Source organism: Seriola dumerili, unplaced genomic scaffold (assembly GCF_002260705.1).
Source record: "Seriola dumerili isolate Sdu_G_001 unplaced genomic scaffold, Sdu_1.0 BDQW01000686.1, whole genome shotgun sequence".
Taxonomy (NCBI): Eukaryota; Metazoa; Chordata; class Actinopteri; order Carangiformes; family Carangidae; genus Seriola; species Seriola dumerili.
In genome coordinates this window covers 25,654-45,375 of record NW_019174941.1, presented here as the reverse complement: position 1 = coordinate 45,375, position 19,722 = coordinate 25,654, and the positions used below count along the sequence as shown (strand labels likewise).

Below are 19,722 nucleotides of genomic sequence, written 5' to 3'. Positions count from 1 at the left end.
AAAAGAGAAAGGCAAATGCGCAGCGAGAGAACCAGAGATCCCTTCACACTGATCAGTATGGCGCATATCACATGGAGCAGGCGAGGAGGAGGGAGGAACAGGGTGTTCAGAGGGGATGAGGAGAAAGCGTGCACCCCATTAATACAGGCAGAATATTCCTTTTTATTCTAATTATGACATGCCAGTGGAACTTAGAGGGGAGAAGAGAAGCATTGGTGGCCCCTTTTTCTTCACTTGGATTTGGAGATTCTGTGAGGAGGACAGGGATAGCTTCTTTTTTTCAGATATATATTGAAACTGAATAGAAGGGTGGGGGTGTGTGTGTGTGTGTGTGTGTGTGCATGTGTTGGGGTGTGCTGGAGGCCATGGGAAGAGATGCAGCCAGTGAATCAAACCAGCATCTCAGGCAAAGCTGTAGGATTGGCTACTAGGCTTTGAAGTCAGCCTTATCATGGGGATTTAAGAGGGAAATGGGTAAGAAGGTGGTGCTCATATACTGTGTGTGTGCTGAGGGTAGTTTGATCAAACCCCTACTGGGATCCCATGGGAGGCCCTAGACATGACCATGTATGTTAAACATATCATTTTCACTTCCCATGTTTGCCCTGCACAGCAGGTTAACTCCCCAATCAGATTTTATTAGAGTGCAACACCCCCTCGCCACACACACACACCCACACACACACACACACACACACCCACACACACACACACACACACACCCACACACACACACACACACACACCCACACACACACACACACACACACATACATACATGCACACTCGTCTCGCTCCCATATGCTTTGGCATGGAATATTCATGATCTTTAAATATGACCATATATTGGGTCACCCACCCCAAGTTAAAATAACATTTTGAAATATACATGTGGCCACCAAGCATGTAATGGATGCATTAAAGGGATTTCCAAACGCGGTGTAATTGCTCAAATGTCTCTTGAGAAGAATTGCAGCGTGTATTGGCTTCTTTTTTTTTTTTTTTCTTAGCACATTATGTGATATAGCATCCATGATCCTAGGCCTCAGTGCATGAACTGCTACTACAGGCCTGCTCTGATGATGTAATATTTAAGTCAAAAAATATTTTAAATCAGTGAACAACTCCTTTAATATAAGGGTTAGGAAATGGTCCTTCCTTTTCTTTTTCACTGTATATTGTGTGCATATGTGTGTGTGTGTGCAGTTAGTAAAAAAAAAAAAAGCAGGTCATATTAAACATTTATGAGGCTGCTAGAAAAGGGTTAAACCACAACAAGTGTGTGATTTGATTATCGTTGAGAAGGGGAGAAAGAGGAGAGCACATCACAGTGTTGAATGTTGTTGCTGTAGCAATGGTCTGACTTTCCAAGCAAAAAATAAAAAGATAAATAACACAACCCAGCACGGTACTGTAGTTCATAACAGCTAAGACCTGAGCACACACACAGAGAAAGCATCCTTAAGAGGTGACAGAGGAGACGGTGGTGGAGGTATTATATTAGACAGGTCGCACATTGACAGAACAAAATATATGAGGGAGTTATTAATGACATCAAAGGCTTAGATTGCGTAAAAAAATGACAAAGGACAGTATGTGTAAAAGATGTGAGTGCATGACACACAAACACAAGGGTATGATCATGCACTGGCAGTAACAGCACAAGTTTTTGTCTTATCGCTGCAGTCCTGATATTACACCGTGAAAACTATCTGACAAAAAAGGATCAGAAGCCTTAAGTCAGCCAAACTTCACCTCAAGCCTCTGTGAAGCCAAATAAACAGAGAAAATAGAGAGAAAAACAAATGTACCTCTGCTCATTAAAGGGAGAGCATGTATTCAGTAAACCTAAAACCACTGTCCAGCTCATGGAGCTAAGAAGAAAGACAAAGATGAACCCAAAAAATATCAATTCCACATATGTATGTATATATATATATATATATATATATATACTGTATACAGTATTTTTTTTTTCTTCTCAATCTCAACTTGATGTTCAAAGGTATTACAAGTGTGTAAAATCAAACACACAACCTGCTATAATATCAATACATACAAGTATTTTTTTTCCTCAATTTTTGAACTTGCAGCAGCTTGTGAGGCCTTGTCAAATCTATGGCAAAATTCAGACTACCGTCCAAATCCAATATAAGGGGAATTATTTCCCAAATTCCAGCATACAATGTAACCTGCTCATAACCTTGCTTCTCCAGCTTGAATTCATTTGAGGCTCGGGGTTCAGGATTCAAAAGCGAGGGACTGAGGATTTGGCATGGGCAGAACTTGTGTAAGGAGCTGGCTGTGAGCTTTGCAAGCTGTGAGAAAAGTGACAGTGAAGACATTTGCACCCTCTGCAAAAAAAATATTGATTTTTAGATTGTTTATGTGATAATATAATGCATGCTGGATTCAATAGTTCTTGTCGTTAAAGCAGTGTTTTCTTTAATATACAGTTATGTTATCAAAAATTAAGGTTTTAATGCCTTGCTGATAATGCTGTTCTACCTTTCTCTGACTGATCCTCTAATCTGAAATCACATCCTTTTATCTCCGGCTTACTTAGAAGTGAGCGATTGAGAATAAGAAGGGAGAAGACACCCTTAAGAGCACTAGGGAGGACAAGTGTGTGTATGTGTGTGCAGAGGGAGGGGGAGGGGGTAAGAATCACCTTGATTCAGTACACCGGCCCTCTTTGATGTGCTTGGAGCCCAGCACGGCCAGCACAGAGCCAACCATAAGCCTTCCAGCAAAAGTCGAGCCTGACCTCCCCACCAAATCATAACCATATGAACGTAAGAATTTCCACCTTGGGAGAATGCTTTCTCCCCCGTCCATCTCCCAGGGTGAGGCATTAAGTAGTGATAACAGAAAACAGGTTCTGAGAGACGGGAGGCACTGGGAGGTGATGGAGGGTGGAGAGGAGGAGAGGAGGACAGGAGGAAAATAGAGGTTACAAGTGTGCCGTATGGAGGAGATTGGAGAAGGGGATTGTGTCCAAAAAATGTTGTTGCGCGGAGCCTGACTACCTAAAATGGAAGTTTCTCAGGCGAGGATCAAGAGATATGGTGACCTTCACAGTTGACAGAGTGAGAGACAGAAAACGGAGAAAGGGAGTGCAGTGAGGGAGAGAGAAGGAAAAAAGACGATAGACGTTTTGAAATGTGACTCTAACTCAATAAATACCTTTCTAAACCACTATAGAGAAGCCGAGTGGTACCTTGACTAAGGCCTCAGGACCCACCTGCAACTGGAAATGGTTTCCTGTCTTACACAAACACTGTTGCACCCCTAATCCATGTAATTACATCTCATATTCCACATGTGTAAGTACACATGTACAACATTACAGTGACTAGTCTTTTTTTTTGAATAAGAGCACATCCCCCCTGCGGCCCTTCAACACTACCTCCAACATTCATACTCATTAGATAAACAATATATTTACCAAATAAGTAGATATATAATAAAATATATACAGAGAACATTTTCCTCTGACACACTCATGCCCATGCAACTGCCACTGAAACAAAGCCCCATGTTGGAGGGCCGTTTTGGGGTAGACGAGTGTGATTTTGTGGCTGCGTGTGTGCCTGATAGTTTGAATAAGAATTCCTCCGAGTGTGTGTGCAATTAGGGTTAAGCCTGTTTGTGTGTGTACGGTATGTGTGTGTATGTGTGTGTGTGTGTGTGGTTGCGTGGCGGTGGTGGGGGTTGTTAGCGGTTCCATCTGGGTCTTCTGGAAGCCGTGTGGAGTCAGGAAAACCACATCTCATAAAAGCGGAGGCAGCCCAATGTTCTACAAGGACAGAACATTACTGAGAATGTCGCTTAGGAAAACCCTGGGCTTTGGCCCATATGTTGGCTGCAAAGGCTGTATCTCGCTCCCCCTCTCCATCTCTTTCCACTCGTTCTCTCTCTCCCTCTACTTATTTTTCACTTGGTAAGGGATAAGAAGGAGGAAGACAAAATAGACAGTGTGGAGTGTGGGAGACAGAGGCTGAGACAGAGAAGCCAGTACTGATAGCAATTCCATCTGTCGGTATCGAACAGAGGAGTGAGCGGTGACAGGCTGTGGGATGGGGGGGGGGCATCTGGTGCACATTGGCCGTGGGTCTGTCTGGAAACAACCATGGGAGAGGAAAGGAGAGAGGGATGAGTAGAAAGAGGGAGAAAAGGATGAAGGGCTGAGGAGTGGAGAAGGTAAAAAGTCCTGCCAAAGTGAAGGGCAAAGAATTCTGGCAACGAATAAATGTGTCTGTATTGTTCACATATTGACTTGGATTGAACTTGAAGTCAGGGGGATAGGGGAGAAATAGAGAGATATAAAGCAGTGTGAAGGGCAAAATATTACACCCAGAGACACACACATAACTTTCAGTCATCAGGTGAAAACCTTGCTTAGATTTGCTCTGCAAAAAGTTGAGTATTTCTCTGACGTGGACTTTTACACCCTTATGATAATGTTGAAATGAATTAGCAAGGCAGGTTACTTTGTTCATGAAATGTTTACAGTTAATACTACTATCTGTCAGTAGCAAAATGCTACTTGGTATCTATTGTTTTTAGTTTTATCTTCTTCATCTGTACTCATATGTATGCATGTCTGCCAGCATCTAAGATAATTGCAAATTTACAGTTAAATATTAATGATAATTTCATACATCTCAACACATCTGTTAACTAACTTATTGTGAGCTGTGACAAAAGAGTCAACGGAGTTAAAAAAAAAAAAAAAAAAAAAAAAAAAAAAGAGCAGCAGATCTTAAACCGCCTTCTGCTAAAGTTGGCAGAAATTTCTGTGCGAGTTTTCAGGGGAATCTCCGTATGGAATATTGTAGTGGTAAAGCGCATTGCAAAGGTCATGAAATAACTTTTAAACTAACACTCTTGTACGTGTGATGACAGGGAGTTATTCTCTTCTGGCTCGTCTTTAACTTCAAGAATGTATTTACTGAGAACTTAAAAACATCCAGACTTTTTTTGTGTGTGTGTGTGTGTGTGTGTGGATGTTGCGTTCACACCAGCAGATCAGCCGGTATTATGAATACATTTGTATATGAATATTGTAGTGAGTTACTGTGCAAGTTTGGTACTATAAAGAGCTGTTTGTGAACTGAAGGTCAAGCTGCAAGGTTTATAGATGAATGAAACAAGAGAGAGAGAGAGAGAGAGAAAGACAATCACTCATTTTAATGGTTATTGATGTCATGTATTATTCCTCCCCTTTACAAATCAAAATTCCAACCACATGATAAGCCACTGAGCTTTTAATAACATCGATTAATTTCTTCAGTTTAAGGAGCCTATTACAAAGGTAAATTGCAGAGAGTACGCATATTTAGTCACACCTCTATGATGTATTTACCTTTGGTATGCAATGGATGGCAGAGAGGACACAGGGGTGGTAAAGTTTATCCCAGGTGTTGATACAGATTTATTTCTTTGTAAATCTGACCTAAAAAAAGCTACGATGACATCGCAGTGGTATTGCTTTCCTGTAGAGAATGTGAGTCCGTTCTGCAGGCGTAGTCTAACTTACAGATTACAGAGGTTAAAGTAATGATAGCTAACCAAAATGTATTGATGCTAATGTAAAGTCGTGAACGTAAGCGAGGCTGTGATACAATGCCGAGGCCTCTGATATGAATGAACAACACATGAGTGGCGGTTCACGGCTGTTCTTGCACATCAGTGTATACGTGAGGTATGTAGGTGTTTGGCTCACTTCTGAGGAAGAGCAGGTGAGCACCGTGAGAGGTCTCTGAAATATCCTCACAGGGAGAGAGTCAAACCAGATGAGTCTTGGTGAAGCTCTAATCCAGGACAGTGCACGTGGAGGCGGCACATAAAGACACACACACACACTAAGTCTTTACAGCTTCGAAATTACAGAGAACACAACTAAGGACAAAGTTGGCGTGTTTGCCCAGGTGCATGGCTGTGTGCACAAGTGTGAGCTCTGTGAATGAGATCACAAGAACATAAATGAGGATAAGAAGGAGGCGGAGGAGTGATTAAGGGTGACCACTGCCTCAGCAGGACTACAGGTCTGTGGGTGCCACACTGCAACACCCGCATTAACTTCATTAGATAACCACAGTATGAATAGAAAGGCATCGTGATTTTGATGCGCGTCACAAAGAGATAGAGGGTGTGTCGTCTGATAAGGGAAGGCAGACTATTGAAGCCGAGCTGTGTCTGTGTTTTCAGGGGTCTTCTCGATGTGTTTGGTCGAATATAAGTGTGTGTTTTCCTTCTTCCTGCACTGCATACATTCAGTGGTCAGGCATCAGAGGAGCTGCAGGTATACTCTGTCAGCTCAGTGTCCTGAGCTCTCTGACGCATCACTGACACCCATACACACTGACACCCAGCTCGCACCATGCACCAAACACACAGATGAATTTTTCTCTCAATGGAAACTATTCCTTGAGAAAAAAAAATGAGATGGGTAAACCGATCTCAGAAAAACAAAGGGAGCCACATGTGTTCAAGTACATGCCGAGCTAACCGAAACCTTCAAAGAAAATGTAAGGCTTCATTAGAACATAATTCAGAAATAGTGGATTTATTTGCTGGATAATTATGGCGATTTATAACATATCTCATTAAAATAGAAATTAACAATGATTACTCCTGTGGCCTAAACACTTTTATTCAAATCCTAAATCAGTACAAGCAAGCACTTGAAAGCCTGGCTGCCAGGATTACGGTAAAGTAATTTATCATCAAATAACGTCCCCTGACATCAATATCAAAAAGACAACTTATTATCTATCGTTTGCAATACTGTTCTCCTCATTTTATCTCTCATTTAGCACAGCATAGTAGTGGGGAACACACCCCTGACACAAAGCGTTGCCCGGAGGCTCGGGGAAGATGATTGAATTTCATAGCTACTTACAGGCTAATAGGGCCGTACAATGACTACTTACTGTCCTTAAGTGACTGGCTGCTTCTCCACGGCCGCGGCCCCTTTGAAGCCCTTCTGAGGAGATCTAGAGGATTTAGCCAGTAGCGTGACATGAGGCTGAGCGGTTGAGCAATGGTGCTCCCAACAGCTGACTATTAGAACCAGCTGATAAAAACACAGTGGCTACGACTATGGGAACCACAGTGCTCCAATGGTTACTTAATACAAGGCTTTCTCACACTGCACATTTGGAGCGTTTAGTTAGGTTTCTCTGGAAAAAATCCAAAGGTTGAAACATAAAAATGTTTTTTTCTCTTTTCTTTTCTTTTGTTTTTTTTTTTTTTATTATTTTATTTTTTTAGCTGAAACAGCTGGGCATTGACAGAAAATTAAACTGCAACAATTTTGATAATCGATTAATCATTTCAGTTGTTGAATCAAGCGGAAATAGAAAATGTTCTTTGCATTCAGCTTCTCAAATGTGAAGATTTGCTGCTTGTCTGTGTTTCATATTGTTTTAAAGTAAATATCTTGAAGCCCTAATGCTTTTTATTTTGTCTTAATAAGAAAAATTAAGAAAATATTTTTCATGTAAGATCATATAACTAATTATATTAATATTACTAGATTATAATACAGTCTTCTCCATTTCTTATATTATATTATATTATATTATTTATTTCCTACATTTTCAGATATATGCAAATTGTTACATATATTTTTACTCTGTCTCGTCTCTAAATTACGCTCAAATTGTAATATACAATATACTCATAGATCCATATAACTGCTGGGCTTATATTGATTTGTTTGTGTGTGTGTGTGTGTGTGTGTGTGTGTGTGTGTGTGTGTGTGTGTGTGTGTGTGTGTGTGTGTGTGTGTGTGTGTGTGTGTGTGTGTGTGTGTGCGTGCTCTGTCTCAGATAAGGGACTGGATCTGCGAGCGCTTTACTCACAGAAGCTGTTTCCACATACAAACCGCCCTCTCCTCACCATGCTGTTCCACTTACACTCTTGGAACACTAAACTATATACGCATACAGATAAGCACACACACACACTCACACTCATATACTCATATACACACAAACACACACACACAGCTAACCACATGCACATGTTCACTCGCTCTTAACTAATTCATTCAGGAACACTTTGGTTTGGGTTTCAACACCAAAACCTCCGTACCTTTGATTGAGAAATGTGTCTGACTGCAATTATATGGGAGGGAGGGAGGAGGAATGGATGGAGAGAGGAAACGCACTACAGTGGTTTTATAGTTTGCTGGTGTGACATTTTTCTCCACTTTTTTATTCCTTTCCTTTTTCCAGCAGAGGGGCATAGTGTTGACAGGGCAGGAAAAGGAGGCAGACTGAAGTAAAAGTAACAGCAGGGAAAATGTGAGGAAAATGATGGGCAATGGGACTGAAGTGGCCTAGATTGTCACTATTGTGGTTTTGATCAATACCTCTCAAAATAGCTGCAATGCCAAAGAAATTTGTAGATACACTTGGTGAGAAAGTAATGGTAGTGATCACTGTGGACTCTCTTCCCGCTTTCAGAAATCACTGAAAATTGCAGGCAAATATAAAAGCACGTGTAGGGTATGCAATGGTGTGTAAGCACAGAGCAAGTACTTCTTATATTCCGTGTTGACTTTTTACACTAAACCCATATGATGCTTTACATGTGTTCGTCGCTGTAGCACGAATGTTGGTCACTGACCTGCAGTATGTAGCCCCTGACGTAGTCTCGGAGGGTCCAGCCCAGGCCGTGTAGGATGTGCAGCACCTCTTCCTGCTTGAGCACGGAGAAGAGGCGGTCCAGAAGGATCTTGAGCCTGACAGGTACGGCCTGGGTGCCGTACAGCATCAGACTGCTGATGTCGAACACCACATTGGACTGCACGATCTCCACCTGGGTCGGGTGGTAGAGGTGCTGGGTGCTGAGCTTGTCCAGAGCTGCGTGAATGAGCGGGTGACAAAGGGCAAAAAGAAAAGAAAATGCAGACACACAGACACACAGACACACACACACACACACACACATAGAAAGGCACGGTTAATGACTATCAAGTTTCTCTCTCATCTCAGATCTTCCTCAGGAGGCTACTGCACAGTCAGCACGAGCTGATAATAACATATCTATCAGATAAATGCAATGGCATTAATGTAATTATCCGCCATTCTTTCCATTTAATCTAATCTTGCTCTTTCGCATTACGCTGCTCTTGCATCTCGTTCTTTTATTTGCCTGCTCTGTATCTATCCCCCCTTTAACCTGCATTACATCCTCTTTTGTATCTAACCTTAATTATTCCCATTTGTCACCACACCTGCTTTTCTTATTGCTTTAATTTACATCTGATTTATTTGTACCTAATCAAAAACGCGCTTAAATGGTTTGTGCACCAAGAAGGCAAGAAGAGTGTAGGTTTGGGTTCTGCTATTTATGATATCACTATTTCCTTTACTGTGTTGACCCACATTTATAATCAGTCTAGAAAGAATAAGAAATTGGTTTCCATGTTTTTTATAATGGTGGTTGTAATGTAAAACAAAATAATTGCTGGATTAACGATGAATACTTTATCGATACTTGAATTAGACTAATTTTTAATTTGTATTGAGTAGTGTGTTTTTGGGAGGCTATTAACTGTAAATAAAAACACACTTTGATGAAATCATTTTAACCCACAAATCATGAAGAAGAGGTGGGAGTGCTTTTTTTGGCCCTGAGTTATGTCTGCAGGTCTTTCTCTCAGGAGCCACAACAAACTCCAGAAATAAGATGAAGTAACCTGTGTGTTGCCTGAGGGGTGAAAAAAAAAGCCGAACACTCGTTGCTGCTCATAAAGCTTAATTGTGAGCGCAAGGTGGGTTTTGTTATTGCCCCCTCTAACACGGCCTCAGTCACCTCTTTCTCCTCTCTGGCTGTCTGGGCGACACCTGGTCGACTCTCTCTCTCACTCTCTCTCTCCCCCTCCCTGCCTCAATCCCTCTCTCCTCCCTTACCTCATACCTCTCTCTCTCTCCCCCCTCTCCCTCCCCTCTTCCCCTGCCTGTCTGGGTGACACCTGGTTGGGTCTCTCTCTGATCCTGGGACGGCTTTTTCCTGCTGACGAGGGCTTTGCCTGACAACACAGCGCAGCCAGACACGAACATAATAAAAAATGAAGAACTACTTGTCAGAGTCCCTGCCAATGCCGACATGAAATGAAAAGTGGGGGAGAGGAGAGATGGGCGCCTGACAGTTCAGAGGGAGAGATTAAAAAATAGTCAATGGGGTCCTGTGCGATCCGCTGAAGGGCCCATGGCCCGCTCTTGTGCGGACGCAAGCCAAACAGGTGTTTTCTTTTATCTTTTTTCCCCTCCTCCTTCTCTTTGTACTTTCTTGCCTCCTCTCCCTTTTTCTTCTACCCGCGTGAAAAACCCATAAGGTGTGGTCTCTTGCTTCTGTATCTGTCTTGTGGTCGTGTTCTTTTTTTTCTTTTTTCTTTTTTTTGTTTTTTGATCTAAGGTGCAATAACAAGACTTTGAAAGCAGTTGAAAAATACAGAAGCAAACAAAAATAGCAAAGTTACTTCTACTGTTGAAAATGAGTGAAAACATTTGGGTTTCAGTACAATCACAACCACAGGCAGAGAGAATCTGGATTCTGCAGCAAATAAAAAACAGTGCAAAACACATTTTTTGTGTGAGATGTGTGAGATGCATTCATGCTGCTGTATCTGTGTTAATTTTCTATACACAGTAGAAAGTCCAGATATGTAGGTCAGGACCTCCCTTCTCTTCACAGCAAGAAGAAGCAGTTTTATGAGGGTCAGATACAAAGTTCATATGAATTTATACAATATTTAAATACACCCATCATCCTAACAATGAAATGTCCTTACCGTGAGCCACCCAGCCATGTTTGCACTGGTCACATGTTCGTAAGTGAATCTTGCCCGGCTGGAAACACTCACATGTGCAGTTCACCAGTGTGCAGCGAATGGCCTGTAGAAACACAGAACAGAGAAAGAGAGAAATCCACATCAGTCACAACTCCAGTACGAAGGAGAGATAATGGGTGCGAACTAAAGAGCAGTTATCAGTTTAGCAGTCATAAATATAAGGAAGAAGCAGTCGGTGCAGTGTGGATGAGACTGTTCTGCAATAGTCAATAGCGCAATAGTTTCCTTAACAAGTATTTTGTGGTTAGAAATGTGACGACAATGTAATACAAAACATATCCACAGTTGCAGCCAGTGCCACAAAGAATAATTCTCAGCCCACAAATTTCCCATCTACTATTTCATTCCAGTGTGTGAACCGGCCTCTCCATACTGTCATTTCCCAGAGTTCACTTGAACCGACAAAAGGACTTCCCCTCCTGAAAACATAGAAATGTAACTTGTTTTGACTGAGGCTCCATTACTCAACACTAGAGCTGCACTTAGTCTGACCCCGGAAAGCTTTTAGTAGTGAGAGGTTAAGTGTCCAGACTTGACGAGGGCAACTCAGTGCAGCACAATGCATGGCCGTGCTGTGGCTCACGCCTAGATAAAGGGCCGTTAAAAACCAAAAAGATTCAGGTACAATTTGCCGGGTGGTCATTTGATCCTGTAAGATGTTTCACATTCGTCAAACAATAAAGAGACTGTACAGCACGGAGACAATGTGTGATGAACACAGAAATCCACACAAATGAATACAGCTCCATCACCCAAATGAGTGCAGCAGCTGCAAGCCGTAAATTTCACACGACAGGGAGAAACAAGAAGTCGGAGCAAAAGGAGTGAAAAGAGGAAAAGAAATTAGAAACATGAATCTCAATACGCACTGGCTGACTTTTGTTTATCAGACATTTTTTAACATTATCAAGATGAATTGATGAATAAAGATAGTAACACTTTTGCAACCCAAACTGCCTAAAGGGAATCTGCAGCTGTAGGAGGACTGGAGAAAAAAAAAAATTGGAAACCTTTCATTCGTAAAACACAGACTTATCTTTGTTTTTTTTATCAAATTCTGTATGTCCTTAACATAAACATCTAATTTAAGTATGTTTGCTGCTCATGTTAGAATAGAAAAACTACGAGTTAATAACTTGGCATAATAAAACAGCAATTCCACACTATGAGAATAATGTATTTTACCTTTGGCACATATGGTGTTGAGTCAGTGCTGAATGACTGAGGGTTTTTCCTATGTGTAAATTCTTTAGGTTGCAAAGAAAGAAAATCTGTAATCATGAAAATTAGCTAAAAATATTTCAAGAATGCGTGAGGGAGGAAATTGGCTGTAGTGTACAAGGTGGCTGCTGTGAGGGGCTGCCTATTTATTTTGACAGGAAAATCCTAATGATCCAGTGAGGAAACTTGTCAGATCAAAAAGTGAAGGCACTATCTATAGAGATAGGGATGAGGGTGTATGTCAGAGAAGGAATGACAAAGTGACTGCTTGTCCCCCAGTTATCAGAGCCCGAGACTTTATGTATTTACAATCTGCACTAAAAATGCTATCTCTCATTGTCTCACTGTTGTTCCTACAAGGCAACGGTGTGACAACGAAATGACACAGACATGCTCACAAAGGGTCGTAGGTTGGAGTCCATGTCTGCGCCAGCAACCTATATTTCACAATGTCAAAAACAGCTAATCAGCACTTCCAGATAGAAAAAGGATCAGCAGCACATCAGCCCTTCCTGATGCGTTGCTTTACAGCTGAGGCAGATGAGTATTTCTGCTCTTTACTCACGCGCACGCACCCGAACCCGCCACTATTGACCCAAGTGCACATTCTGGCATTTAAAAGCAGCAAACGACATTACCTAGTCTGTGGATTACACCTATATCCTGTAATTCAGGATATAAAAGTCAGATCACTCATAATCTACTAAGGGACCATAAAATCTATCAGAACCCACCCCCCGCCGTCTTTCTCGCCCTAAGGTGTTGTAAACCAGATTAGTAACTGGAGGTGTCAAAGTGAACACGGGCTAATCCAAGATTAAACACAAAATTACACCACTTCTAACCATGTCACCTCACTGTTTGACACCGAATGAGACAGGAGACAGAGATTATTTGACTTTACACCATTTTTAAGCTCTCCAGGTGCGGGCTCGGCAATCCTCGCAGTGCATGGGGATTATATGCCATGTGTCAGTTGGAGTGTACATATGTTATGCACCGAGCTGACGTTCTTATCCAGAGCAGCGTGCAAAAAGTGAGTTCAGTGTTCCTTCCAACAAGGACACTTACGCAGTAGTAGATGTGTCTCTTCATGAAGACTCATAGGCCACGGGCGAGGGTCAAACCTGTGACCTTTCAGATACAGGGATAAACTCAAAAGTCTGCCCTGCTGTCATCAGAAATAGGTCAAAGAATATTTGCATTTAGAAAAGTCTTTTACTGTAAAATCTACAGTGTATTTGAAGCAACGTCTATGTTTATACAGTTGTTCTAGGATGCTGCTCTTCACATTTACATGCAGTTTTCTATGTTGTCACGATTTAGGATACACACAATTTAGCCTAAACTCCTATTTAGAAATTTATGGTTAAGGATTCATCTGTAATATATTCTTCCCCCATTTAATCAATTGTTATTTTCTGTACATATGTAATTTAACGTAATTCTAAAATGACAAAGAAATCGAATCTCCAGAAAACTGCTTTTGCATTAACTACTCTCTAAAAATCCAATCCCGTTTAGAGCTGGAAAAAATTAGTTTATTCATCTATCCGTCGATCAGCAGCAGTTTTGGTAACTGATTAATTGCCAAATACTTGACTGCTTCTCAAATGTGAATAGTTTCTATTAATTGACTGGTAATATGAGATATTTTGCAATATGAAGACTTGATATGAAGGCTCTGGGAAATGTTTTCGTTAAGAAAGACAGTCATTAATTGCTGCCATAATTCTGTTGCACACTTTTGTCCACTGGTTAGACTGTCACTCCGCCTTAAAGTGAATCTATGTCAGATTTTTTTGCCACACATGATTTTCCTTTTTTGTGTAACTCCTCCTGCATAAAGATTTTGCAAACGATAATTGAGAGTATCCAGATTTAGCACAGTCATGTCACACAACACAACCCTTTTCTAATTACCTCTCTCTCCGGCAGCACTAACAGGAGCAGACGGAAATAAACAAATGGAAATATCAAATGCACCTCTGCTGTTTACGAGCTGGGGTCTGACAGCTGACAAAATAGTTAAGGGGCGTCTAATACGGCAATTAAAGTGTGCCACTGTCTGCGGGGCTGCTGCTGTGACAAGGCGCCCTCTAATCACTGACTTATTACGCTGGCTAGCAGCACCTCTCATATCTGGCCCATTAAGCAGACAGCAGCATTAAGAAGCATTAAAGCAGCAAGCCCCCTCAACTGAGGAGGCACTGACGGGAGAAAAGGGAAGGGAGGGGACGGACTGCGCCTGTTATTTCTCGGGATTAATTTGTGTATTGTTCAACATTCAGTCAGGAGTGTGTAAGAGAAGCGTAACAGAAGAGATGTTTGAGATATGAAAGCATCAAAATTGATCATACACCATAAGATGAAAGATTACAGACTGATTACAGAATTTTTTAAGAGAGGGAGCAGGCGGATGTGTCAGAGATGGTCATCACAAACAAGATCATCAAGGATGTGGATTCGTCTGCGTGTGTGGCTTGAAAGAGGAAACAAGAAAGACAAAATCATACTGACTTCTTCTCCAGTTTCTCACGTACTCATAACTCTGTGCTTCTGGACAGTGTGGCTCTGGGTTGCATTTGGCCGTGGTTTAACCTGCGTCTGGCCTGGGCTGGGTCAGGGACAAGCTTGGGCCTGGATCCCACTGCTACACTCGCACATATTTGTCACAGCAGGCCGGGGGAGGAGGCTATGTTATCTGCGCCCCGGCCAGATACACATGCATTAGTCACTGTGCTAACGTCTCGCCAGGGTTTCCTCTTTGGCTCACAACTAAAGACGACGACGGTGAGGAAAAGGACAGAGGGGTGTGTTTGAGCAAGTGTGTGTGCGACTTAGTAAATCACTCGAAAAATGAGTAGCTAGGAAGCAAAAGCTGTTAGCAAGTGCGTAAAATCCCACAATGCTGTAGCAATTAGACCCAGACAACAGTCAACACTCCTTTCCAGCTGCCGTGTTGCCGCTCTGGTCAACAACTTAACCTAGCTGCGTTCAGAAAGCATCATTTTCATCCCTTATCTGGCTCAAGTGTGTGTGTCTCACTGCTGGGTTTTGTTTAGCTCGAGGCTTGATGTTTCATGGATGTTTTGCTTGGCTCGCAGTCCCTGTCCCAGCCCAATTGTATAAACACTGACAGTCAGCAATGGCCAGCATCAGACAGGGGAGGACTCTCAATTAAAAGACTGTTAGTGGGACAGATGGACTGAAGAACTGCAGGAAAGGAGAGCTTCAAAACAAGATGGCTTCAGTCTGGACTCTTGTAGTCAGTTCCAAGAGGATTTTAAACAGACTGACTGGGAAACACAGGCCCCAGAATAAATGCTATTATGTAAGTCAGCTCAGCCCAAAACCAAAAGGCATATATAGAGGTTAACAAAGACACTGAATTGGCCTTTACAAGTCCTATGAAACCATAGAATTGATGGTGATCCTAAACTAATATCCTGTACAACTGTATTGCTACCCTGTCATTTTTTTTACGGTTGACGTTGTAACTATATGCCACAGAAAACACCGCTAAAACACCACTTGCCTAGTCCCTTTCAGCCTCTCTGTATCCTCTCTAGACAGTGTACAACCGAAAGCCAACCCAGACAGCTGCTGGATGCAGGGTGGGTATTGTTCCTCCTACTTTAATTGAAACCTTTACCATGTTCAACACACAGCCACAGACCACAATTCTTGTTTGGTGAGTTAAGCAAAGCCGAGATTTAAATGAAAACCCTGTGTGTACGTGCGCATCTGTGTGCATGTGTGCGCCTCCTCTTTGCAGCAGCAGCTTCAGATTTAAATTTGTCTCTGCTTAGGGTCACTGTAAAACACTGGGAGCATCTTGTCCTCTCTTCCACCCACAAGATATTATCTCATCCATGAGTTAGCTGCTGAAATGCTGTCAATTTCCTGCCAGAAATGTGCAGCCAACGTGTGTAGGAAAAGAGGCATAGCAGCTTTGCGTGTCATAAAGCAGGCCCTGGCTCCGTCAGATAGATCAGGACTTCACAATGTCCATATTGGAAACAGGTGACAAATAAAACACGCTGAATAAAGAAAGTCTTTGTAGTCAGACACAGCACGCCACAAAATACAAGGGAGCAAATACCTCATGCCAGGGCTAATTTTTGCTTGTTTGATTTTATACATTGGATTTGACTTGAAACAGAGCTTTTCCTGCCTCACAAAGTGGTACAAAATAAACAATGATTAATCACTTGTGCGCTGACTTCAGCTTAAAAACTCTACTACGCTTTACAGGGGGAAACTTTAGTCGGCAGAAACAACTAGTGTCTCCCCTCTGAAATCCCCACAGTGCACAGCCCGTCCTCCATGTCAGTTCTGGTTTTGAGCCCAGCGGCTGGCAGTCACAGAGCCAGAGGTCCCTGTCCTTTGTGCAGCTGTGCGTCTGGGCTTTGACACGGGGCAGAGCGACCAGAGCTATGCTAATGGGAACCAAATGGGGCGTGAGTCCCTGGTGGATTACAGAAGGAGAAGAGAAGCATGTGTTTTCATGTATTCATGTGGAGACCTGGGACCCCTCTCTTTTCTTCTTTTCTTTTTTCCCTCCTTCCTTTCTTTAAGTCAAACAAATGGAAGCAGCCATGTCTGTTGTTTGCACGCACTCTCAATTAACGCTCTTTGCGACTTGACAGATTTTAAGAGTTATTGTCAATCAGTAAATGTATCTCAAATTTGATCAAATGTGTACAAAATGGCTATTACAGTGTTTAGATTTAGCCCTTTTTTAAAAGGCGTGTTAGTTATATAGTGTAAACTACTTAGTTTGAATTTGAAAGAGGCCAGATTTGAAAATGACGTTTGGAAATGAAGTGAGCAAGGTAAATAAACATTTAGCAAAGACTAGTGAACAGTGGAGTTCATCTGAACTTCATTGGTCTGTCAACATGTTGTGTCTGTGAAAAACTGAAACATAAGTTTCAGCTGTTTGGCAGTGACTCTCGGTCTTGTTGCACTTTGCTATCACCCGCTTTGATGTAGCAGCGTTGGGTCCTGCTGACCCAACGACTAAGGGGGTCATATCTTGGTCAAGACTGCAAATGCAGAAAATGTCAGATGTGGTGGAGAATATACCAAGCCTGGTTTAAATCTGATCGGATTACTGTTGAGCCCTTTTTGATGCCATCTGTCATATCAAACCTTCTTTCAACCTTTTGTGAATACTTTAACAAAATGCGGTACTGCTGCCTGCTAGTGATGAAATCACAACGCAGTCATCGTCCATGAGAATCACTAATCAGCAACATAAATCTGAGATTCATAACCGGACAATCTAAACAACTGAACCGTGAGCGCTGATATCTATAATCAGTTGTCATTCCAGATGACGTCCAGTTTCAACTTCAACCAGAGGTCCAGTCCTGTCTTTTAGTGTTTGTCAGCTGTCAGATATGACTCATGCGCTGCACTATTTCACATATACACACACAACACCCATGTGATTAGTCCAGAATCAAACACGCACACAACAGAGTAACATTTCTGTTTCCAACATTCCTACTTCTGTGTGGTTCAACACAGTCATAGAAAGTAAATCTCCCCATCATGAGCACCACCCCAAAAATTTCAAATCAGATCAATGACGAAACTTTCAGTCTGACTCACTTGCATGATAAATGGCTGTGCGTGTACTTCAGGACAGTCATGCTTGTTTATGAAGTGGACAGATAAAGGACCCAGCTGGCTTTGATATTGTGAAACAACAGAGAGGGAGAGGGAGCGTAATATCACAATACTGGACCAGAAACACAGCCCCATGATCCGGCTATCATATGCCATGCTCTCAGTCAGTGCAGTCTATGTAGTGGGAGAGCTGAAGCACACCGTTAACACTGGACTGCACTGTCAGTTCAAATACCTAAGCATCAAGGGAGCAGCAGTTTCTCCCATCTTGTGTGTAGACAGCAGGTCCAGGCAGAGGCCCCCGGTCCAGGGCCCTGGCCCCTCTCAGCTCTCCTCAAAGCATTTCCCCTGCCAGAGATCAAACCATCTGCCCAGTGACAGACCTCTGGGTCCACAGACACAAGGCCAGGTTCAAAGAAGGGGTGCTGGGGGGGGGGAACGAAGGGAAAGTTGGCGAAAAGGTAGAGAAGTAAGATAGCAGGGGAGCAGCAGAGGGGGGAGTCGGGCAAGCTGGTGTATCAAAAAGGTGGGGAAGAAATGTTGCAGCAAAGGTGGAGGCAGCAGATGAGAGTTGATGAGGGGCGGTAGGAAGGGTGAGGAGAAAATGCTGAGCTATAGATCTCGGGTTAGATCTCACAAAGTTTCTCCTGTAAGACGCAACTTTTGGCAGTTGATATAATAGTATATGATAAACTGAAATACTGTGTTAGTGTTACAATTCAATAAAAAAAAACAAAAAAGTCCAACTGATACGGTATATTAGTATGACCAATATTAGATGCTTATGTTGACAAATAAATAACAAATTACATTAGAAAAATCCCCAAAACCATGTTGGAAGTAAATAGCATGGTACCACTACCGAACACTTTACAGTTTATTTTTGATTAAAACTGCTCCTGCTGAGTAAATATATTGGTCATATAATAACTAAATCCGACTGTTTTTGTTTTTTTAAAGAATCTTTTTCTTTTTAAATGTTTTATTTCCCTGAAAAATATACATGTTTTCTGCTAAATCTTTGGGTTTTGTCAAAGGCATCTGAGGGATCTTTATCAACAATGTTCGTGTATATCACTTGTTTATGATAAAAACGTTCATCTTACACATAGTGTTGATTTAATTTTTACAGTTCATTACTCAGTTTGTCTATAAGTTGTCAACAATTGTGAAAAAGGCCCAGCCTTTGTGATAAATCCTCATATTTGAGATGCTAAAAACAGCAAATGTTTATTTTTGCTTGATAAATTAAAAAAATAAAATAAAAGCCAGGAATCACTCCACAACTTGTTCGCCTCTCTATTGTTCAGAGACACGCTTCCTTATCTTGGGCCATTGTGTGGACAGGAAAGGAAAGAAAATAAAAGAGGCCATTGTCGTCAATATATACTAGATCTGCTCTGACCTTCAGCCTATCAGAGGGAACAACCCACGCCAGATAAGGACAACTCCCTGTCAGATTTGACACCTGCACTCGCTGGCCCACTGATCGCCCCCACCGAATGCAAATGCCTCAGTGACAGCCCGCACTGCAACAGTCGGGAGACTTGAGGGAGCGACATGACCACACAGTGCGACCAGACACATGTTTTGGTGAGAAAGCAGAAAAGACAGAAAACGGAGAGGGGAGAGGAAGTAAAAGGAGAGGGGACAGAAAAAATTACAAGCGTGGTGGAGGGGGGTTGAGTTAAATGGAAATGGAGACCGGAGAAAAGATGACCAACATCGTCTGCTCTTTAACTCCCTCCCCATCTGCACCCTAACACAAACAGAAAGTATTAGTCAGAGCCCAGACATATTACCGACCCCTCTCTGTGAGGGGACATGTCCATGGTGATCATTTTTTTGGCGTGGGCGATGGGACACACACACACACACACACACACACACACACACACACACACACACACACCGCAGGCTTGACAGCAACTTGACGACAGGAGGCCAGCACTGCTGAGATTACCCCAAATTGACATTTAGTCATCACACTA

General features: G+C 42.2%; 1 protein-coding gene across 1 annotated transcript in view; it reads right to left on the bottom strand.

Annotated features, from left to right (window-relative positions):
• Nucleotides 1-10,961, bottom strand: part of bnc2 (basonuclin 2) — a gene marked incomplete at its 5' end in the record, with an annotated part of 43,179 nt that extends 32,218 nt beyond the window's left edge. Inside the window, 3 exon segments of the mRNA XM_022765417.1 lie at nucleotides 8,641-8,876; nucleotides 10,811-10,917; nucleotides 10,919-10,961. Coding sequence (XP_022621138.1) covers nucleotides 8,641-8,876; nucleotides 10,811-10,917; nucleotides 10,919-10,961 — 386 coding nt within the window.
• Between the last annotated feature and the right edge of the window lie 8,761 nt (nucleotides 10,962-19,722).